This window comes from Balaenoptera borealis, assembly GCF_965194805.1.
Source record: "Balaenoptera borealis genome assembly, chromosome: 13".
NCBI classification, from domain to species: domain Eukaryota; kingdom Metazoa; phylum Chordata; class Mammalia; order Artiodactyla; family Balaenopteridae; genus Balaenoptera; species Balaenoptera borealis.
This window is the reverse complement of record NC_138870.1, coordinates 43,109,249-43,132,446: the sequence shown is the minus strand read 5'-3', so window position 1 is coordinate 43,132,446 and position 23,198 is coordinate 43,109,249. Positions and strand designations below refer to the sequence as shown.

At 39.0% G+C, this 23,198-nt stretch overlaps 1 protein-coding gene and 1 long non-coding RNA gene across 6 annotated transcripts in view; one reads left to right on the top strand and one right to left on the bottom strand.

Moving 5' to 3' along the window:
- DIP2B (disco interacting protein 2 homolog B) overlaps nt 1–23,198 on the bottom strand; it is a 239,664-nt gene that overhangs the window by 60,741 nt on the left and 155,725 nt on the right. For 3 of the 5 annotated variants that reach the window (XM_082352335.1, XM_082352336.1, XM_082352333.1), the window contains exons 4-8: nt 19,563–19,688; nt 9,218–9,430; nt 6,337–6,492; nt 5,684–5,806; nt 1,270–1,467 (exon numbers count right to left, since the gene is read on the bottom strand). In XM_082352335.1, the coding sequence (XP_082208461.1) occupies nt 1,270–1,467; nt 5,684–5,806; nt 6,337–6,492; nt 9,218–9,430; nt 19,563–19,688 (816 nt within the window). The remainder of the gene's footprint in view (nt 1–1,269; nt 1,468–5,683; nt 5,807–6,336; nt 6,493–9,217; nt 9,431–19,562; nt 19,689–23,198) is intronic. The other 2 variants (XM_082352332.1, XM_082352334.1) reach the window with 2 other exon arrangements.
- LOC309610124 overlaps nt 1–23,198 on the top strand; it is a 103,542-nt gene that overhangs the window by 21,293 nt on the left and 59,051 nt on the right. The gene's annotated exons all lie outside the window — the stretch shown is intronic.

Below are 23,198 nucleotides of genomic sequence, written 5' to 3'. Positions count from 1 at the left end.
TTTACGAAAGCCAGTGCTGCCTTCAAGCAAAAATGAAACATCACCGAAAGCTCACTCTGATTTAGATAATATTTCAAATTCTTCTCTGAAGTAATATGAATATCTTTAGAAATAATTTGATGTGAGCTGATCAGATTTAAAGGGAAGGAAACAAGTTTTTATCACAGGACTGAAAATCAGAAGACAGCTTCTTTCTAAGCTTTTTCTGAAGAAACACTTACACATATGATACTGGATACCTGAAGTTAAGTGCAAAGTAAAAGTATGACTCAAATGATTGAGCATTCCATACCACTGTATTTCAGTGAAAACAGACAATAAAATGGAAATTAACTATGTGAAACGTGGATATAGTCAAAGATGTTAAATAAACATGTAAAGATTTGGCTAGCTGACGGCTTTCTTAAAGGGTACATGGATGAGATTAATGTACAGCTTCTGAAATGAATGCTAAAAACAATTTTAGGGGGAAAAGCCTATTGTTCCCCTCTTCCTGCTCCTTTCCCCGACCACCCTTAGAAATTCTTATTTTAGATTATGAAGAAAGTGAAATCATTTTATTTTGCAAAGATATGTTAGTTTTACACACAACTCATTCAGAGGGGCATTGAAGATGGAAACTCATGTCAATCTGTACAATTCTTTAAATAAAAACTATTTCTCTAAAATATTCTATATGGAGATCTATGGACAATGTATACCACTTGTGAAGGTAAAAAGGAATCTGTCTGAATAAACTAGTACAAAATCTCACAGCCCAAGTTGAATCCATTCTTCTTGTTATTTAAAAAAAGAAATAATAAAAATAAAGTTATTTTAAAAATTTATAAAACAAAACTAGATGGAAAAGTACTGATTCTTTGTTCATTATAGAATTTTGTGCCTATTACACGCAACAGGCAGGATGAAGTAAATGACAAAGATATAAAAAGTAACCAATTTCAATTTTTAGATAAAACCACCTGATTTTTACCATATGCCATTAATCCTGCCCAAATGTCTTCCTAAAATCCTCTCCTAATGTTTAAACATCAGTGGATCTAAAAAGTCTCTTTCTTCTTTTAAATATCAGCTGGCTTGCAACAGTCCCTTTAGCAAAAGAAAATATTTGGCAACAGCTGTACTTAGAACTTAGGATCCTATTAAAATAATTTAAAAGATCTATTGAAACACAATGACCAGTAACTGCTACATAGCAAGATAACATTACCCATGATAATCTGAAGAACTATTAGGAGAAAAGGAAGGAACTGGACTCCTGAAACTCACCATAAGTCAGAGTGTAAATTGGTTTCCCTGTTACGTCCAGTGCAGTCAGACAGGGGCATTTTGCCTGAGTGGTGCCCCAGCGCTGCAGGGCCGACTCAAGAGCAGGAGGCCAGTTACAGATGACTCCTAATGGCTCTCCCTTCACAGGGGTCATCTGCCGTCCCTCAGGCTTGGGTTGGTTGGGGTCTGGCTGAGGTACTGTACCAAAACAACCCCAACAGGTTATGAAAATAAGATCTGAAGTAAGTACAAATACCAACTAACACAACTTAGGTCTCTAATCTCAAATATATTTCCCCTTTCCCTTTATCTTTATCTGGCTTAAACTCACTCTGAGAAAATAAAGGACATCGTTAGAAATAGTAATCCACAAACTGGGCCTTAATTCATTTTCCCCACATAATCGTAAAATCATATTTAATATATTTTATGCAACAAATCCTGACCCTGACAAAGCAAATCCCTGAACGTTCAAAAAAACACAAAGCATACATTTCTGTTTAGCAATTTTACAATTTTTAGTAAGCTTGTTTTTACACCTTTAGTTTGTGTCCAATGTTAGAAAGCCAGGTTCCACCTCACCAGGTTATGTTTAATGATAAAGCATTGAACTATGAATCAGAAAACCCAAGCTTACATTCACTTTTTACTAGTGTGACCTGAGGCAAAATGAGTTACCCCAGCCTCAGTTTTCCTCATCTATAAAATGGGGATAGAACAGGGTCATATTGGACTCAGGCAGACAATGGGCATGAATGACAATGTTCCTTCCATGTCTCTTTACCTCTGTGCACATCTCATATGGCCAATTCCTTTGCCTCCTGGTGAACTTGCATTCATCCTTCTCAGGATGCAGCTCTAATTGTACCTTCCCTGGAAAGCCGCCCGGGGCCATTCCTTCCTTAGTGCTTCCACACTGTGTGCTAGTGCACCCTTATTAAAGCACTGAGGATGCTCAAGAGCTTCTACTACTCTATAATTTTTTCTCCCCCTTTGACTGAGAGCTCTTTTTTTAAAAAATATTTATTTATTTGGCTGCTCTGGGTGTTAGTTGTGGCACACAGGATCTTCGTTGCGGCACATGGGATCTTTAGGTGCGGTGTGCGAACCCTTAGTTGCGACATGTGGGATCTAGTTCCCTAACCAGGGATTGAACCCAGGCCCCCCTGCATTGGAAGCGTGGAGCCTTAACCACTGGACGACCAGGGAAGTCCCTTGACTGAGAGCTTTTTGAGAGAAGACATGGTTCATATTCCTCTTATTGCCTATAGTGCCTAATACATAATGGTTGTTCAATCAATGTTAATTAAATTGAACTGAACTTGGGGGACAAGAAAGAAAAGCACTAGACATTAACATGGGCAATTCCAGAAACTGGAGGTGACTAATATTTCATATTCTTTCATATAGACAAAACTTAAGTCCTATTAATTTTTCTACAATAAACAAGTATTATTCAAACATTAAAAAGCAAAAAAAAGGGCTTCCCTGGTGGCACAGTGGTTGAGAATCTGCCTGCCAATGCAGGGCACACGGGTTCGAGCCCTGGTCTGGGAAGATCCCACATGCCGCGGAGCAACTAGGCCCGTGAACCACAATTACTGAGCCTGCGCGTCTGGAGCCTGTGCTCCACAACAAGAGAGGCCACGATAGCGAGAGGCCCGCGCACCGCGATGAAGAGTGGCCCCCACTTGCCGCAACAAGAGAAAGCCCTCGCACAGAAACGAAGACCCAATGCAGCCATAAATAAATAAATAAATAAAAATTAAAAAAAAAATCCTGTATTTTCATAGCAGGAAAGATAACTTACATATGGAACAAAAGGCCAAGTATTCACTGAGTGCCAATTATGTGCACAAGATGTGATAAATATTGAGAAGATAAATGCTGCACATATCATTCTTTGAACAAACATTTATTGCTTCTAATAATACCGGGTACAAGGAATACAGGGCCCATGCCCTCTAGGAGTATCCAGAGTACAGTGGGGACACACTCATACACAGAGCTAAGTAAACATGACCAGTGCATGACAGAGACAGGTACAGAGAGGGCAGAAGAGGGCCATGCCACCCAGCTTAGGGGATGGGGTCTCCCACCTGGAGGAGGTAATGCCTGAGCTGAGTCTTAAAGGGAGGGGAAGGGTAGGGATTAGCCAGGTGAGTAGGAGACGAGAGAAGCATTATAGAAGAGAGAACAGATGGAACGAGCAGCAAGTATTAGAAGGGCAAATGAAATATGAAATAAATTTTATTTTACAGCTCAATTTAATGACAGGTTGGGAAAACTTACTTAAAATGTCATTCATTTTTCTACTGATACAAAACTAACAGTTTTACTTCCCCACTCACTGCCCTAGGTAAATAACATTTGCATATTCTCAGACCCTAAACCACCAGATTAAGTATAAAAATAAACATGGGGGGCTTCCCTGGTGGTGCAGTGGTTGAGAATCCGCCTGCCAGTGCAGGGGACACGGGTTCGAGCCCTGGTCTGGGAAGATCCCACATGCCGCGGAGCAGCTCGGCCCGTGAGCCACAACTACTGAGCCTGCGTGACTGGAGCCTGTGCTCCGCAGCAGGAGAGGCTGCGATGGTGAGAGGCCCGCACACTGCGATGAAGAGTGGCCCCCGCTCGCCGCAACTAGAGAAAGCCCTCGCACAGAAGCGAAGACCCAACACAGCCATAAATAAATAAATAAATTAAAAAATAAAAAAATAAAAAAATAAACATGGGTGATTCTAAATAAATAGTTTTCTTTTTATGGACAGATTGTATATATGGTAGGCATAGTTCTGGTCATAAAAGTCTGTATATTATTGCCATCCATTAGGCCTCAATGCAGACCCTGGGGCACACTCTTCCAGACTTCCAAAGACATATAGGTATTTTTCTTTTCCAAAGGTAATTGTCATTCAAATAAAAAATTGTTGCCTATTTAAAATTAGTGGAAAGCTGTTAGCTCTATTCTAATTGAGCTCAAGTATGAATATTGCTCAAGTATGACTCTATTAAACCTTGACCTTCACTTGCCTAGTCAATACACAGTACTAAAAAGACTGAAGAGGATATTACTGGCACAGACACCTTGAAAATATCAGTCCATCAAGAAAGATGACCATAGTTCAATGAGTTTAGTGACTCCTAAAGAAACAGAAATTCATCTTAACCACATACGTCAGGTTGCTTGTTGCTTCCTGCTGTACAAAGTGGGCTAAGACTGGATTTGGTCTACCAACATGCCTAGTTCCATTAAGGTCTGATGTGGTCAAAGCCTACTCTTAGCCTCAGGACGTAAAAATGGACTGCAAAGCTACCAAGGCTTAGTTCTTTGGACGAAAGCTTTTGTTAGGTAGAACTATCAAATGGCCACCCTCATTCCATCTATGCCGCCATATAGTCCCCTCCCAATCCTTCTGTTAAATTCTAGACATCATATTATTTTATCCCTAAATATTTTTTAAATTATTGAATGAATAAATCACTCTTATCACTTCCTCCAGGGAGCCTTCCCTAACCACACAGATGAAACAGAATTCTTCCCTTCTCCAAACTGCCTGTACCAGTTGATACATACTTATTGACTAAACTCAGCTTTCACCTATAGTATATGTTTTGTCTAAACTGTAAACAACAACATGAAGGAAGAAGGAAGTGACTGTATTTTCGTGAACCTATATCACAATCTACCATGTTAAAGCAGATACATATCTGTGTTGACTGGTTGATTTAACAAAACGACTGGGTTATATCAGAAAAGAATGGGCAGGACTTCCCTGGTGGCGCAGTAGTAAAGAATCTGCCTGCCAATGCAGGGGACACAGGTTCAATCCCTGGTCCCGGAAGATCCCACATTCCTTGGAGCAACTAAGCCCGTGCGCCACAACTACTGAGCCTGTGCTCTAGAGCCCGTGAGCCACAACTACTGAGCCCACATGCTGCAACTACTGAAGCTTGAGCACCTAGAGCCCATACTCCACAACAAGAGATGCCGCCACAATGAGAAGCCTGTGCACTGCAACGAAGAGTAGTCCCCGCTCGCCGCAGCTAGAGAAAGCCCACGTGCAGCAACTAAGACCCAACACGGCCAAAAAAAAAAAAAAGAATGGGCAAACTTTTGAGATCGAATTTGACACTCCTGTTCTAGGATAATGCCAAATATAAACAATTTTTAAAATTATGTGTTTGTTCCTAATTTCAAAGAGCATATTTCTGTGTTCCATAGTTATCTCTTTGTTTTTCTCTCCCCTCCCTCTTTACTTTTCATCTGAGATTTAAAATATAAAGAGCAGAAAGCTATGAACTCTTTCAACCAAAAACGATGCCTTGTTCATCCTTAAATCCTATAACACCTAACATGTAGTAACTGCTTGCGAAATTTCTAAGGAATATACGTGTTTGTTACTATTACCACTACCTTCCACAATTTCTTCAGAGTCATCCACAAAAAATTCTTTTAAGGGAGGCCTTTTGGGTCGTTTCAGAGTGTTGAGAAGCTGCTGGATTTTTGTGGATACTCTGCTACTGACAGGAACACCTATAATGGAAAAAATGGTAAGTTAAAATTAATTGATTTTAGGGATATTTCAGTTCCTCAATTCTCTTAGGAGCTTTTATTTCTAATGATGTTTGGCCTTTGTCCACAGTCTCATTCTATTTCAACTGGGCCAAATAGGTACAAATACGTACATTATCATTTTTATGACAACAGAGAAAAAATATGCTATTATTAATACTGTTTAAATATTTCATCTAACATTCCTTTTCTCTCATAGCATTCTTTTCTTTTTCCATACTTTTTGTTCAGAGTATCTTTCTGAAAGTATAGACTAAGTGTGAACAAGTGTTAGTGCTGCTACAGTGCAGACGTTGCAAAGAGGGAGCTCAAGATGATCTGTGTGAGTAGGTCAATCGCAGTATAGTTCTGCCACTGTTGGACATCAGGCACTGTTGGACATCAGGCACTGTTGGACATCAGGCACTGTTGGACATCAGGCATCAGAAAAAATTCAAATTTTTTCTGTTTAACTAATATGCCCTATTTAGCTATCAAACAGAAATGCCTACCATCAGCCGTATCCATGAGGCTGGACCTGTTGGATCCTTTGTGCATGCCTTTAACTATCCCCGATGGGGGTAGATCAATATTTGCTGGGCGTATTGAGGAAGATGATGACGAAGAAGAGGTAGTTGTAGTGACGTCAGGGGGAGCAGAGAAATTCTCTAAGAGGGAAGAAACCAAAATTTAGAATTATATTACATTAGCAGTAAAAATAAGAATCTTTAAATCATTTTTTTTTTTTGGTTTGTTTTTAAAGAAGAAAGAAAACTACATAAATGGGACACTAGCTCCAATAAAACAACCTTTAAAATCACATTTTACTAGCAAGATATAATGAGAGAGGAAGAGGTTAAGCCAGGGCATATCAGCTTTCTAAAATTATTACTCTTGAGAACTTGAGCAGCCTTAGTAAGATCAAATCGCATATCAAATATTTCTCAAAAACGTTGTTTTCTACACAGAAAGTCTGGTAGAAATCCAATGTTATAGAAATAACCATAATAAAATAAAAATTGCAAGTGACTTCAAAATGAAATCAAAGTATGATCATTATGGCTACTAACAGTCTAGTCTTCTGAGCATTTCTTCATGTTTATGTTGGTTTATCTATGTTTCTTCTTTCACTGAAGACAGAAATTGTGTCTTGGGAGTCAGATTGCTCAAGTTCCCAAATGAAGAAAACCAGATAAAATCCGCTTTTAATTTTTATAAAATAACCAATAGGTTACTTGGATCTACTTGACAGAAAAGGTTCTTCCCTTGCTCTAAGCATGATTAAACAGTGTTGTTATATTCTGCTTCATGTAGGGATTCTTACTATAAAGAAATAATGATATAGTTGGAAGAGAGCCATTCAACAGGGATGTGTTACAAAAAACTTAGAAGAAGAAAACGAAAATTAGAGGAAGCAAAATACACAATTCGCAAGAATAATGAAAGGTCACTCGTAACTATGAAAGAGGGGAAAAGCATAATATAAACAATTTCTAAAATCAATTTGGGAGTAAGCTTTCCATGCCCCAAAAGTCTATAATTACTAGTTTAATATTTTTAAAAGCTTTAAATACTTTGCACAAGTATATTGCAGTATATTCTTTCTATAGGATAATGTGATAACAAAGCTTTAAAAATAGACATTTTTATTTGACCCAGCAATTCCACTTATAGGAATACATCCTAAGAGGAAATAATCAAACAAATGCACAAAGTTGTGTGTTCGAGGATGTTCATTCCAGTTTCATAATAGCAAAAAACTGGATACTACTTAAATGTTCAAAATAGGGAAACGGCTAAAATAAGCTAGGGCATAGCCATACAGTTGCATATTTTGAAACCATTAAAAAAACAGTATAATTCTGTATTAATGATATAAAAGATGCCTGTGATACACTGCTAATAAAAGCAGGTTATGAACATTATATTTAGTACAATTTCACTTCTGTAAAAACAAAAACAAAACCTTACATATTTAGATGCAAATACGGTCTAGAAGGATATGCATGAAAGTGATAACACTGAAGTGTTATCCATACGAAGTGTGTTTGTAGATTATTTTTCCTTTTAGCTGTACTTTCAAATTTTTCTTTTAGAAACATGAAATTACTTCTGTTAGAGCAGACATCCAAAAGGCAATAATGTTGGATAAAACGGTTCCTGTGGGTACCTGAACCAATAACTTTTCACAGAGTGGAAGCAATATGAGATATGAGGTCAGATGAAATCATCTTTGTTAACAAAAATTCAGGTAAAATTAACTGGGTATCAGGAAAATATTTTTAACAAGTGAAAGTGCTCTCTTTCGGACAATGTGGGAATAAAGCCTGACCCCACATGGCTCTGCTGGTCTTACCCTCCCAGCAGAAGAGGGGTGAGCATGCTCATCTGCAGCTGCTTTGGGAGCTTCAGTTGATTAAGGGCACAGCTCAGAGTGCAGGACAAGCCTTCAGTTGTTGGCACTTGGCCTTTTAATGTAGGCAAGCATACCCTCAAGGTAGCTGTTTTCTTTAACAATTATAGGCTTAAATTGAAAGGTTTCCAAGTTCTTCTTTTCAGAAATCAATTAATAGAATAAAGATACATATAAGGTGAAACAGGAAGGTCAGTGATATAAAAATTAAGACACCAAAATGCAAGTGGATTGTTAAAAAACAAGGAAAAGTATCACAGACACATGATGTTCATATACATCACTTAGTGTCATGTGTACCAACTAATTAAGCAAAAGCAGAGATCTGAACTGTATCTTTATCTGCAGATGTCACAGACTCTTAGAACACACACACACATACACACACACACACACAAAGCAGAGCCAAGCGAAAGCTATACTCCATAGAGGAGCACTGGTAGCAGGTAGCAGCTCACAGAGTACCAACATTCTCAGCCCGCACACTCCGTTGTAGCAATAGCACAGCAGCAAGGACAATAAATCCAGTCTTTATGCTAAAGACAAAAGGGTCTTATTGATATTGTCTTAGCTCAGAATTTGCTCAGGTTTAATTTTTTTTTTGTTTGAGAGAATGTAGACAACAATCCTGGGAAAATCTAATACGTTACATCTTTTAACACCTTTTACTTGATGGAATATTCTCCAATATGGATAAACCACACTAAGACTGGTGTTATATCTTGCAGCTTGAGTATTGCTTATCGAAATAGCTATGGCTTCAGGTGGGCAATACTATGTACCAATAATGCAGACGCTCTCTATCATTCCAAGTGTAATGCTCGTGTTTCCTTCTTTGCCTCATTAACTGTCATGTTCTTTCTGATTCTATTTTTTTTTAGGCCACCCTGAAAAACCTAATACAAATCATAACCTATTTCCTGGATACTGGGAGCCAAATGGAACATAATTTGGGCTTCTCGGGTAGATCCAGCTCCTACCTATTCGAGTATTGGCAAATACATCAGCTAGAGACCCACTGGTTCCTTTGACCTCTCCATGGGACAGCGTAGAAGATGCGGATGAAGAAGTGGACGATCCCTGAATTGAACGGTTGATCCAGGACTCAGCGTTCTGTAAGCTCTGTTGCAAGGCAGCAGAGAGCGCAGCTTGGCGTCTCAGAGAGCCCTCATCCTCAGAGGCCGAAGACGTGTCTGTGTGGAATTAGAAAAAAAGAAGTTCTCGATCCTGCCTAGAACAGAGGGCTTTCAGATCTTTCTCATCGATCACACATTCAATTTTGACAGCAGCAAAGAACATTCATATTCTTAAGGTAGATTAATATGTAAAGTTTCTTGAGAATCTCAAGGAAAGGTTTATGAACCAAAGTCTGCAAAAATAAAGCAGCCAAATTTTAGAGGTAATTTTAAGCTCTTTTAAAAAACCCATTTTAGAACATTTAAACTTCACTGTTTTTCTGTTCTGAGCTTAATCAGTATCTAAATTCTTCTGGCTTATCTCCTTATGTTCAAATAATGCTGAAGTGCTTCTATATCTTCCTCAGTCTCTTTATTAGAGAGCCTTGTGATAGGCTGCTATACTGATTTTCGTAAGTACTTACTAATTAGAGTCTACTTAAAAGAAAATGATCTTGATGGGAAATATAAACACTTATTTTTGGTAACAACAACTAAAGTGCCAAATAGTGAACTAGGTGTTGAGGAACTGACTTATTCTTATGTGGAATAAGAAACAGTGCTCAGCCTGGAGGCATTCATGGTTTTAGTGTAAAAGCTAGCTGGTCACAGGGCACAGGTGAGCTCTCCAAACGTGACTGGAGAGGTCACAGATCTGTATTTCTCTCCTTGATTCCCAGTCAGAGAACTGTGAGAAATTCACTGATGTCTGTATTTAGACTGGCTCTGACTTCAGGAAAATAAGGTCTAAATTAGAAAAGCATGTTGAAAAAAAGAAAAAAAAAAGAAAAATTCAACCAAATATAGGATAGCCAAGGGAAGCAGAAGTCAGGAATTTATTCCAGGGCTCCGAGCTTACGAGTCATACAAGTTAGAGTGGCATTTAGTCTGATGTCAGATAAACCCTTCTAAATGATTTTGAGGGTTATAATTTATGGCCTGTGGATGGAATTTCATTCAATTTTTTAAAAATTAAATATTCTGTGGTTAGTCCTGCTGAACTCTTTCCTCTAACTCAGGTGAAACTGTGGGTCCATGTTCTATTACTTCGGTTCAGAGAGCCAAACAGATAACTAACAGGGCTAGAACACTGCTAAAACCTGACAATGGAAATTCGAACAATAAAAGACTAATTTAATCTAGAAGTCAGATTGTGCAGATCCGGAGTAAGAAAGTTAGAATAATGACTACATCCTTGCTTCCTGCTCTGAACTACCTCTGACTCATTCTCTCATACTGAAGGAGATTTGAAGCCCAAGACTGACTTACTTACTTACTTATTTATTTTTTACAATGTACTACTTAGCTACGTAATATGTGCTGGGAACTGTCAGGTTCTGGGGATTCTGAGATGTATGAATTCTTCTGAGACAGTAAATGCCCTAAGAAGGCTTACCATCTAATATAGGAGATACACAACTCCTCAGACTATTTCATACGAATATAACAGATGCTAAGAAATGGGGTGAGCAAAGGGTTTCACAGGAGGGGCACCAATCTCAGTCAGGGATCTGAAGTACTTCCATGTAAATGGAGCACACTTTGAGGAGGGAAGGAAGGGCAAAAGATGAGGCTGGAGAGGTAAACAGTGACCAGACTCCAAAGGGATAAAGCGATGAGGTTCTTTAAAAGGAAAAGAGATTTATAATTAAACAGAGGGTGATTAGAGGAAAATACAGAGAAAGAAAAGTAACAGAATCTGTAACCTTTTACTTAAGGAAAACATTTTTGCATAATCTCCAAGAAAATATTCTAACATTTCATCTGTACCTTGGGAGGCAGAGATTTCTGTCTTTGCAAATATGCTTAAAAAAAAAAAAAAAGTACATGTGGGAGGAATGGGACAGGTGAATCTGACCCTAGGAATAAAGTATTTTCAGGGTGATACATCTCAGGATCCCACAAACTCCATTGTATTTGCAGGCTGTCTTTACTGAATCATTTATTGTAATCTGTGTTAAGTCTAAAATCAGAATAACTCAATTTTAAGAAGATAGTAAAACCAGTATTTTCATGATTAGGTTTATGGAAAATTGGCTTCATTATGTTCCTATATTGGATCAACATGTAATTAGGTATATTGTTTCAATTCAATTACCTCATTTGCCTGCCAGTCCTCCTCAGAGTGTTTAGTGACTACAACTGTGGGGAGGCTTAGCGCAGTGGAAAAAACATGGCTTTGGTGTCCTCCTTCCATTTGAACTCTGGGGTCCACCACTTACTAGCTATGTGACTTGGGGACAAAATTACCCATCTGAGAAGGCTGTTTGCTTGTTCGTCCATTCAACAAATGCTCTAAGTACTACACTAGTTGGTAGGAATAAAATGGTAAGCAAGAAGACACAGTCCCTGCTCTAACAGGACTTAGAGTCTTAAAGGAGTTCGAGGCAGGCACCCAAGGAAGTGAGACCTCAACCAGGGTGGGAACGGTAAGCAGGAATTACTTATGAGAGGAGAGAGGAGAGTCAGGAAGAGGGAACAGCATGTGAGAAACCTGGGAGGGGACAGGAAACAAAGCACATTTGTAGATCTGGAAGAAATGAGACCAGCTGAAGCACAGGATGCAAAGCTGGTACTGACGAGAGATGAGGCTGGACGAGTAGACAGCACTGGGTTGCTAAGGGCCACATAAGTCGGCTAAGGAAACTCGCCTCTGTGCTAACTGCTGTGTGAGACCACGAAACGAGACAAGCTACAGAAAGCACCAGCAGTGCCAGCATATAGCAGGTGGCCAATAAACATCAAGTCCCCTTCTGCCCTGAAAAACCTACCCTATGTTACCTCACAGACACAAAACTGTGGCTGTGAAAAGCTTACAACTGATTGCATGTTAAGATCACACAAAACGTAAGCACTGCTCTAGGACTATGTCTTTTTAAAGATAAAAACAAGCTCCCTTAAATATTCATACATTTATTTGGTACCTTTTTTTTAAAGTAACTGTCACCCATGAAATTGTTATGGATTAGTAGGAAATTGGGCAAGATTAAATTAATATTAATAGAAATAAAGCTATCATTTTCCCACTGATTCTGCTCTGGCTGAACAGGAACTCACAACTCTTATCCATCGTAACTAAAGTCCTTGCCTAACTTCTTGTATATTATGAATATAATAGGTCTACACAACAGAAAACTATTTTGGAAACACAGTTTGACCTTCAGGTTATAACTAATGTGATTTTAACACAGTATCATTTAATACTGATCACCAGAAGCCTAAAATCCATTTATAACCAATTAGGAAACATATAAACAATTAGTTTGTGGACTTTAAGGGAAGAAAAGTCCTGAATTTACTAACTGTTCTTAACTGCTGTAGCACTCTTTAGCCATTTGTGGAAATGACTACCTTATTCTTGGTAGAAAATATATCTATTATATCTAAAAATGTTTATCTTAAAATTTTAAATACCTACCATATTATCTTTCCATCCCACTCCTGGGTATCTACCCAAGAGAAATGAAAGCATATATCTATCTGTACAAGGACTTGTACATGAATGTTCATAGGTGCTTTATTTGTAATAGCTAAAAATGGGAAACAACTCAAATGTCCATCAACAACTGAAAGGATAAACAAATTGTGGCATATCTTTATGATGGAATACTACTCAGCAATAAAAAGGAATGAACTACTGATACACACAACAACATGGATGAATCTCAATATAATTATGCTGAGTTAAAGAAGTCAGACCTTCCACCCACCGAAAAGAAGAACAACTGTGTGATTCTATTTATACAAAAACATGAAATTCTAGAAAATGCAAACTAATGTATAGTGACAGAAAAAACAGATCAGTGGTTACCTCATGGGGATGGGGAGAGCTGAGATTACAAGGGAATTATGAGGAAACTTTTGGGGGGGGTGATAGATATGGTCATTATCTTAATTGTGGTGATGGTTTCACAGTTTTGCTATGTCAAACATAGCAAAGCATATGCTTTAAATATGTGCAACTTATTGTATGTCGATTACACTTCAACAAATCTGATTTTAAAAGGTTTGTAGGGGTGAAAAAGATGCCTTGGTGAGAGGATGGTAACATCTGAAGGTTAGTCTATACAACCTGAGGGTATAGTGCAAGCTGCAAAAGTTCCTGGAAAGACAGCGCTTGCCACTGGGTTCTGAGAGCTGATACCCAAATTAGGCCCAGATACCAGCTTAGAACAGCAGGTAAGTCAAGATTCACTGAAAGAAAGACCTCATCCTAACAACTATTCCAAAATATGCCACATAAACTAGGCCAGAAAATGGGAGCTTCAAAGAACAAATAAAGGAAACAACCATTAACTGTTAACCATTGTACAGTTAGTGTACAATATTCTGGAGCCCATGAAAAGAAATTTTTGTGCGTGTTTGGGGTTGGCAGGCGGGAAGGGGTGGTATCAGGCAGGAAAGTGTCATGTTCTCTTGCATTGGTGGGCCAGGGGAATTAAGGACTTTCAGAAGCTTCAAGAGAGGCAAAGGAAGTTTCCATGTAGGCAAAGATAGAGTTTGAAGCTTAGGAGGGAAAAGCTTTAGAGACCCAAGAAGGGGCAGTCTGGGAGTAAAAGCATATATGGAAGAGAAGATTAAAAGGTTAGTTCGGGAAGCAGTCCATTCTGAATTTACGTTGGGCTACAAATTCTGAACAGATTAATCTAGCACTAAACTCAACAAGGGTGAGTACTGATTCACCAGACAAGGCTTAGGGAGATGTTCAGAGCTACTCAAGAGATTTTCCAGCATCCCACAGTAACCTGTGTGGACAGAGAGCTGGCTGGGGCTGAAAATCACTATGTAGAGCCTAATCAGCAGCGGCCCATGCATTGCCCAACCATTAACATCCAAACAGGGATACTTACGAGGGAGGGGCACTCACTAGTAATAATTACTCCGGGGTCGCTCTACCTATAAGAGATCTCCAGTTTTTCTAGGTATTGTCCTAGGTCTATGAAAAAACATCTCACAAAATGAACTAATATTACAATTAATATTGGGGTGAGAAGAGAGTTTTTTTTTTTAACTTATTGCCTACTTGAAAAGTTAGACCAAACATGCAGCAATTGTCAGAGCTCCAAAATTACCAGAAAACATTTACTTGACAGTATGGCAGAATGCGAGGCAATATGCCAAGTGGGAGAATAGGCTTTTAAAATCAGACTGCTTTGAAGTCCAATCTTAGCTCTGTCCCACTGATAGCTGTTGGGCAAATCAGTTCTTACAGGTCTTAATTGTACTGTCTGCTGTTGTTGTTCTTTTTCTATTGATTCTCTTTCATGGTGGATCTTAAAGAAAGAAAAAAAAAAAAAGAAAGAAAAAGAAAAAAAAAATTCAGTGGATCTTCATCTGTGGGGATCGTAAGTCCCTGGATTGATGCTGTATCCTTCCAGAAACCATTTGTGCCCCAGGTTATCATCAGCCTAGGACCACTTTCTAATGTTAGTTCTTACCAGGCAGGACACTAAAATTCCATTCTTGTACCTACTGACCACAAGTTGTTAGGGAAGGTCCCTGACCCCATAATTCTGAGGCCAGGCAACAGGCAAGCTTTCTCGACAAGGTCTTCTTTTGCTGGCAGGTTAATTTTTTCTAGTTCCCCCTTCTGCTAAAGATGTGAGTCCCTCTTGGGGTCTCAATTCCAGCTTCCAACCTTATACAGGTCCAAGGTTTTATCTTTTCTACCCTTATAGTAATTAAAATTTAGGCTCCTTGTTTACTGTCTCCCCTCTCCCCGGGCAGCCAAAGTCAGCTCCATCTCATCACACTGATTTTCAGTGATCATTCTCCTCCTCTTGCTCCTGTTTGTATTTAAAAGGAAGCTGGTTATATTCTATCTAGCATTTCGAAAGAGAAATTTTCTTTCCTCTCTTTCTAGGAGAGAACTTTCAGGTTATCTAACTGACTACATAGCTAGAAACAGATGTCTGAGCAAGTTATTGAGTCTCTTTAAATCTGTTTTCTCATCTGTAAAATGGTACAGAGAATTGTTGAGAGAACAAATGATAAAAAATATATATGTTAAGCACTTAGCCCTTTGACCAGTACACAGAGGTACTCAAGAAATGGTAACTATGAAATTACTTTTATTGGAAAACCTTAAATTTTACAATAACCTATTGAAATAAACAAATTCAATCTGATAGAGTGGGTTTTTACTGTGCTTTGGCTTAAAGAATATTGAATACTAATCGTCCAAGTAATTATGGAGCTTTGCTCATAACCCATACCAATAATGAAAGTATGCTATTAAAAGATCCAAATCTATTAATTAGACCATGTTTATAGAGGTCTGATTTGCCATCTCTGTTTACTTTGTGGTTTTGAATAAAATTAGAATATTTCGGGGAAACTCTCCAAGTTGGTAACTATCTATTATGTGTTTTGGACTATAAGCTCTCAGAAGGCAATAGCTATTCAATTTGTTTGCAATAATACCCATTCCAGGACCACGCATACAGGAGTATCTATTAAGTAAAAAAGGACTTCCCAAACCTGACACTTCAGTAGAGAAAAAAGAAAATCAAGAAAGGAGTCTGACACATAATTGCTGAATGACCTGGGGCAAATCACTTCGTGACTATAAGGTTGTTTGTTTCCTCATCTCTAAAGAAATCTGGACTTGGCAATTCTCAGAGTAGTTGGTTATGAGGAACAAATGAGGCAGTGCAGCCACTGGTATATGAAAGTCCTTTACATAGTATAATTCTATAAAGCATCATTAAAGTGTGTTAAAAGTATAACAATATCCCAGTCTGTTCATGGGCATCATTTTCATATATAGAAATGCAGAGAGGTAAATTTCTCTTTTGTCCGGCCCTATGAATTACTACTATAGGCACTTTCAAGCAGAGACCTGTGGACATAGACCTCTAAATTTTAAGCTTCATTCTACACAAGTCAGTCAAAATACCTTACTGTGCTTTGGGGTCATTATGTGGTCTATTTGTTCATCTGTGTACCCTCAGAACGCAGTGTAGGGTAAGTCCACACGGGTGCAGAAAAAGCTTAGAGGAGAAAAAATATATGCTGTAGTTTTTGCATTGTGTTTATCTGTATGAATGAGTAATAGTGTTACACAAAGAACCCCTACACAGAAAGAGCTGAGGTAATTGCCTCATGACATTAGTAAATGGTTTCAGCACATAAAGGGAACTGGATGGCAGTAATTCAAGCAGTCTAAAAGACTATGTAAAAGGCCACAGGCACTAAAAGAACCATAGATTGCTACCAACTTGGAGAATTTAAATTTTCCAATCCACAAGACAGAAAGCAGTGCACATATCAATAAGCAAATTTTAGGCTGACTGACATTTTATTATTTGAGAAGGATTTATGAACAAAAGACAAATGATTTCTCATGCTGTTTACCATATTTTCCAGACTATATGATACTATGAATAAAGCCAAGACTTATGACATAGTTTACTCCTTAAATCCTTTTTGTTAAATCTCTCCAAAAACAGCTCTAAATTTTCATCAATTCAGTAATTCCAATAGTTATGTGTTGGGTGCCTCCTAAAGAAGCCAACTGGCCAGCGTGCTCTAGCAGGTATCCCAGAAACTAGGTTCACCTGGCACAGCACGTGCAGAGTAAGGGCTCCGACTGGAAACATGTTTTGTGACGTGTGTGTGGTGCGGCTTCTCAGTGTGCTAAAGGAAAACACAACTAAAATACTGTGAAATTTGAGGTTAATTTTGCTCTGCAAGACTGGCACAACTTTTCTAGAAAGTCATAGCAAGGTCACTTTTACAGCTGCCTAGAATCGGTTTTTTAAAAAATCAGTCTATAACCAGCAATAATTAATGTCAATTCTCCTCTTCCTCCCCACCCCTTGAGCGCAGCTTCAGCGTTTCCTCTCAACTTCAGGGTTTGGGGGGCTATCAGAGTAAATATGCAAGATGAAACCTACCTGCCATCCCTGGGTTAGGCTGTAACAGGTTCTGGGAGATAGCAATAAAGGGTTAAAGTGCAACAGCCAAGTCTCTAACCGGTGGTTCTCCGATGCTTGGAGAGAATGGAATCCAAATCCTAACCTACGAAGAGCAAATTCTATCCCCCCACATGAAAGGTGCTAACGGAAGCCTTAGGATACAGTCCTTCCCACACATTCGCTCACACTGGAGCACAGGATTTGTCCCAGACACGTGCGTAATTGTTGAACAAGAGCATCAAGACCCAGCTCTATGTGGGGGCCATGTTAGAAACCGCTATGTGGGGTACTCTCAGTGCTCATGCTGGGAGAGAATTCCTCTTCTATTTGACAACATTGATGTCTCTAAGAGCATATTAACATCTCTCACGCACTATTCAGAGCTCCCGGAAGAGGACATAAATGGATAAGAAACCTTTTTATTTCTCTGCTCTGCTGAATAAAGGTCTTAGGAGAGAGGACTGAATCTTTACAATCATGAAATTATTAAAACCACAAGGTGATCAAGAAAATGATGACACATCTTTAAGGCTGCAGACAGAGGAGAACATTACTGTTTAGAAATACAGAGGCCTGTGGTGAATTCCAAAGGACTGTAGTCTCATTCAGCAATGAATAGCCGTGATTTAGAGTTGGTAAATTCCCCTCAGGCGATGACTTTTGTAAGGGGATAGAAAAGGCTTCCATTCCTTCCGAGCATTCTTAAGATCCTTTGCTGCACTCTCACATTTCACCCGAGGCCATGGGAGCAGACTATTTACTGTGAAACTGCATTTCTTCAGTACAGTTCTGGAGAGGATTGTTTCTAAGAACCCCCAGTCACATTGCTCCCTACCCTTTGCCATTTACTACAACTGAACCCTCAGCCGCGCTGCCGCAGAATCTGCCAGGAAGGAATAGCTACGAAACTGAGAGCCCCCTTTGTCCACGAGGACCCAACTGGTGCTGTACTAATGCGGAAGGGAAGCCATCCAAGATTCTGAAAGAGTGGGCTGGAAGTATGCGCCACTATAGACACCAAATGTCTCACTGTGATGGTCTGCAAGAGGTATCCTGTGTTACGTTTTGAGAAACACTTGAAGCCACAGAGCTATTTCTCTTTTGAACATATTGACACCACAGATGTATAGAAAAAAAAAGCACACACAGTTAATGAGCCCACAGCACACCCAAATGCTCTGAGAAGTTAGCCAAAACCTAGGAGAAGACTATTAATATAAACCCAGGCCAGGGAATAGGATCAGCGTGAACAGCTCAACTGGACAGCTGTGACTCAAAGTCAACCACAACAAAGGTAACCTTCCTGGGAAGCTCCCCCAAAAGACAGGGTAAGTCGCTGAGACCAAAACAGTACAGGAAACATTTTTCCCCGAAGATTTCACTACCAGTAACGTGACGGTAGCGAGACAGACACTATACTGAGGCTGTGAAACAGATTTCCTATGTTTAGTCTCAGAGGCCTACATCGAGATTCTGTCTGTGATTTCATCTAAAAATTTTTTTAAAGCTTTGGGAAAGATTCTGAATAGAAAAGACAACTTGAAGTTGTTCCAGTTGCTCCTCGAACATGAATTTATGGGGGTGGGGGGTAAGGCTTCCAAGCCTAGGGGATGGGGATGGGCCTCTTAGTTCCCGCTGATCTCCTGATCCTATTAAAGAAAGCGGATTCTTAAAAACATATAAACATATACAAAATATATTAACACATATAAACACACTTACATACGTCTTCCAGATTTATTATAACTTTGCATGACTTCTCTCTCTCATGACACAAAAAAATTTTGTCCCAAGACCACATATTCCTGTGATTGTTGCAGAGAAAAAGCATCTGATTTGGGAGTATAAATTTGTTAAAGACATATATGACTCTGGGTCATATTTTGGATGTCAATGAGAATAACTATTATATTTAACCACAGAAGGATATTTTTTAGACCCTAAGCTTTGGCTTTATTTATTTATGACTATATGAGTTTGGAGATTACAGCAAGGAAATGCTGAAAACTCAGAAGGAAATTTTTTTAAAAAATAGCTTTACTCTTGAGGCCTCTCTTTGTGTGTGGTTTATGATGCAACAATCAAAACCTGTCACCTTCAGTGTGTACTCTCATACACCTCTGATGACAGGAGAAGAGTTCTGGCTCCTACCTCAGAAAAGAAAAGGCAGAAGTCATTTGAGAAACATCAAAGTAGTTAACTGTCAGACAGAAAGCTTCTGATAAACCTACCAGGAGGTGTGCAGGCATCTGCAGGAGACTGGACAAATGTGGACCGCCTTTTGGTTGGCATGGGCAAAGCCATTTTCTGTTCTTTATGCTTTGCCAGTGCAGCTTGAACTGCTTCTGTGTGGATATCTGAAAGATTAAACATTTGCATTTATTAGGTCCTGGTTCTCAAAGTGTTTACTTCTGTGAGCTGAACTATCACTGCCTCAATCGTTAAAAAGGGATATTTAGGTGACTTTTATCATTTGCGTTATAACAAAAATGAATATGAAAAAGGGACAAAAGAAGTAGTCAAGGATAATTTACAGGGGAGGAAAATGAAGCCGAGAATGATAATGAGACTGCTTAACACAGCAGAAAAGGAGCTGATGGAGATGGGGGTGGGGGTGGAGAGAGAGGAAAAGTCTAACACGGATCTGGGCCAGGTGGGAACCCGACCTCTGAACGGAATTCGTGCTGTGCAGGTGCCTACAGGACACTCTCTGTTCTTCAAGCTTAGGATTTGCTTAGCTGTCTGAAAAGGGGCTGAGACTCCTCAGTTCTATACCACAGGAAGAGAGGGCTGATTTTGATCTAGAAAATATAAGGGCTGATGGTACTTGTTTGCCACTCTGGCCACAAAAGAATTCAGCTCTCCCCTTGAATGTCTAATAGGAATCGCAAAATAGCATATCCAGGCAGAACTCCTGATTCTCCACTCCCATCCCAAAACTCAATCTACACTTGTACAAAATAGGATCATACTATACACAGTATTTTGTACTGTGCTTTGATTTTTTAACTCATAAAATCCTACCGAGGTAGGTAACATCTGAGGTGGCTTCCTGGATCACAATGATTTCCTATTCTCAAGGAATGGGCCCAATCTACATAAGCAAATGACCTTTAAAAGCTTGTCCCTTGTAAGAGCTGGACCAATCGGATCATTTTGGGGAGAGGGGGGAATTGAAACTCTGAATCAAGAAACCACAGCTCCTAGAGTGGACTCACTTGAATGGCAGTGCCCTAGAAAGAAGGAAAGTTCTTGAACTTCAAGGTGAGATCCCCAGAGCTGTCTCTCCTTTCCTAGGGATTTCTCAGCTGTTCCTTTGCTTCTATAAACTACCCCAGCCATTTAAGCTAGACTGAGTTATCCTATTTCATGCAACCCAAAAACCTTCACTAATATAACTAGAAACATCTTTCTATGTAAATGCAGATCTACAACATAATTTTAAAGGGCTGTGTAGTATTTTACTGTATAAATGTGCCATGATTTATTTAAATAACTGTGTTTCCAAATTTTTGCTACTATTCATACAACTATCCATAAGAATAATTCAGTATTTTCATTTTAGCACATATGTCTAATCCTATTTCTTTAGGATTAATTCCAACAACTGCTGAGACGTATTTCCTAAGAAGAAGGATTTTTTTCTTATATAGCCACAGTGCACTTATCAAAATCCAGAAATTCAAAATTGATACAAACTATTACCTAACCCATAACCCATATTCCAACTTAGTCAACTGTCCCAATAATGTCATCTACAATTTTCCCCCTTTTTTCCTGATCCGGGACACTATACAGAATCACACATTACATTTAGTTGTCATGTCTCTTTATCATCCTATAATCTGTAACAGGGGCTTCCCTGGTGGCACAGTGGTTGAGAATCTGCCTGCCAATGCAGGGGACACGGGTTCGAGCCCTGGTCTGGGAAGATCCCACATGCCGTGGAGCAACTGGGCCCGTGAGCCACAACTACTGAGCCTGAGCGTCTGAAGCCTCTGCTCCGCAACAAGAGAGGCCGCGATAGTGAGAGGCCCGCGCACCGCGATGAAGAGTGGCCCCCACTCGCCGCAACTGGAGAAAGCCCTCACACAGAAACGAAGACCCAACACAGCCAAAAATAAAAATAATAAATAAATAATAAATAAATCTGTAACAGTTTCTCAACTTTTATCTTGTATTACCTTAACATTTTTGTACAGACTAGTTATACTGTAGAATGTCCCTTAATTTTGGTTTGTTGATATTTCCTCATAATTAGATTCAGGTTATGCATTTTGGCAGGAATACCACAGAAGTAATGTATCTTCCTGAAACAAGATATCAAGATGCATCTGCCCTGTTACTGGTAATAATGACTTTACTTAGTTAAGATGGTGTCTGATAAGTTAATCTACTGTAAGTTACTATTCTTTCCTTTGTGTAATTAATAAATAATTTATGGGTTAATACTTTTGAGACTATGTAAATGTTACATACTTCCTTCAACTTTCACCCACTAGTTTCAGCATTCATTGATAATTCTTGGCTGAATCAATTATTATAATGGTTACAAAATGGTGGTTTCATAACTCCATCATTCCTTCTGTATTTATTAGCTGGTATTCTCTTATAAGAAAAAGCTTTCCTTTCTCCACTATTTATTTATTTATATCACCATTTATTTATTTATATTTGGACCTATCAATTATCATTTTATTCCATGACTAGTCTGTTACTATTGTTACTTATTTTGATGCTCATATATCCCAGCTTTGGCCAACAGAAGCCCCTTCAAACCACTTCTTATGTCCTTTTGATGTATTCTGGTCACTTTGAATGTTCTTTGTTTCGTGGTACAAGATGATACATGCTCATCTGGTATGTTCCCTGCTCCAGCACTGGAATTATACATTTCTCCAAGGAGCTCTGGCTCCTCTTAGTGAAGAATGGTATTTAGAAACCAAGATCCTAGAACTAGGAGTGCTCACTGCTATTGGGGTCTTTCTTCTAAGCCCTTTCAGTGGATAAAGGAATATAAACATAAACCAATATACACACATATGTATCTATATCTATTTTCATCTATATTAAAAACCATGAGTTCATATTAATACCTACAATTCCAATTCAACACCACAGAATTCATTCCAATCTTCCCCTTTCCATTTGTAAACTTCCTTCTCTAACAGTAAAACACCTGGTTCACAGTATAATCAATATATTTTACTCATTCATTCAATGCCACAATACACAGAAAGTAGTTTCAAAATTCCTATGAAAAATAAATCTAACTAGAGTTCAATATCTGTTTGAGTTCTTTTTGTCTTTAGACTAAATTAAAATACTGTGTTCAAAAAGCTATTTGGGGGGCTTCCCTGGCGGTGCAGTGGTTAAGAATCCACCTGCCAATGCAGGGAACACAGGTTCGAGCCCTGGTCTGGGAAGGTCCCACATGCTGCAGAGCAACTAAGCCCATGCACCACAATTACTGAGCCTGTGCTCTAGAGCCCGCAAGCCACAACTACTGAAGCCTGCGCGCCTAGAGCCCATGCTCCGCAACAAGAGAAGCCACCGCAATGAGAAGCCCGCACACCGCAATGAAGAGTAGCCCCCACTCGCCGCAACTAGAGAAAGCCCACGCGCAGCAACGAAGACCCAATGCAGCCAAAGATAAATAAATATTTAAAAAAAAAAAAAGCTATTTGGGTTAGTTCTCACCCCTCCCCCCTTTGGTGGTTATATTATTCTGTTGAGTAATACTGTTAGGTTCATTTGCTTTTCTTTGTATCCCACAGGTCCTTTCCAAAGTGTGGATTAAACATTATGTGACACAATAAGAAATATACATTTGGTCTCTGTCTGGGTTCCTGACACGGAGTTCCTAA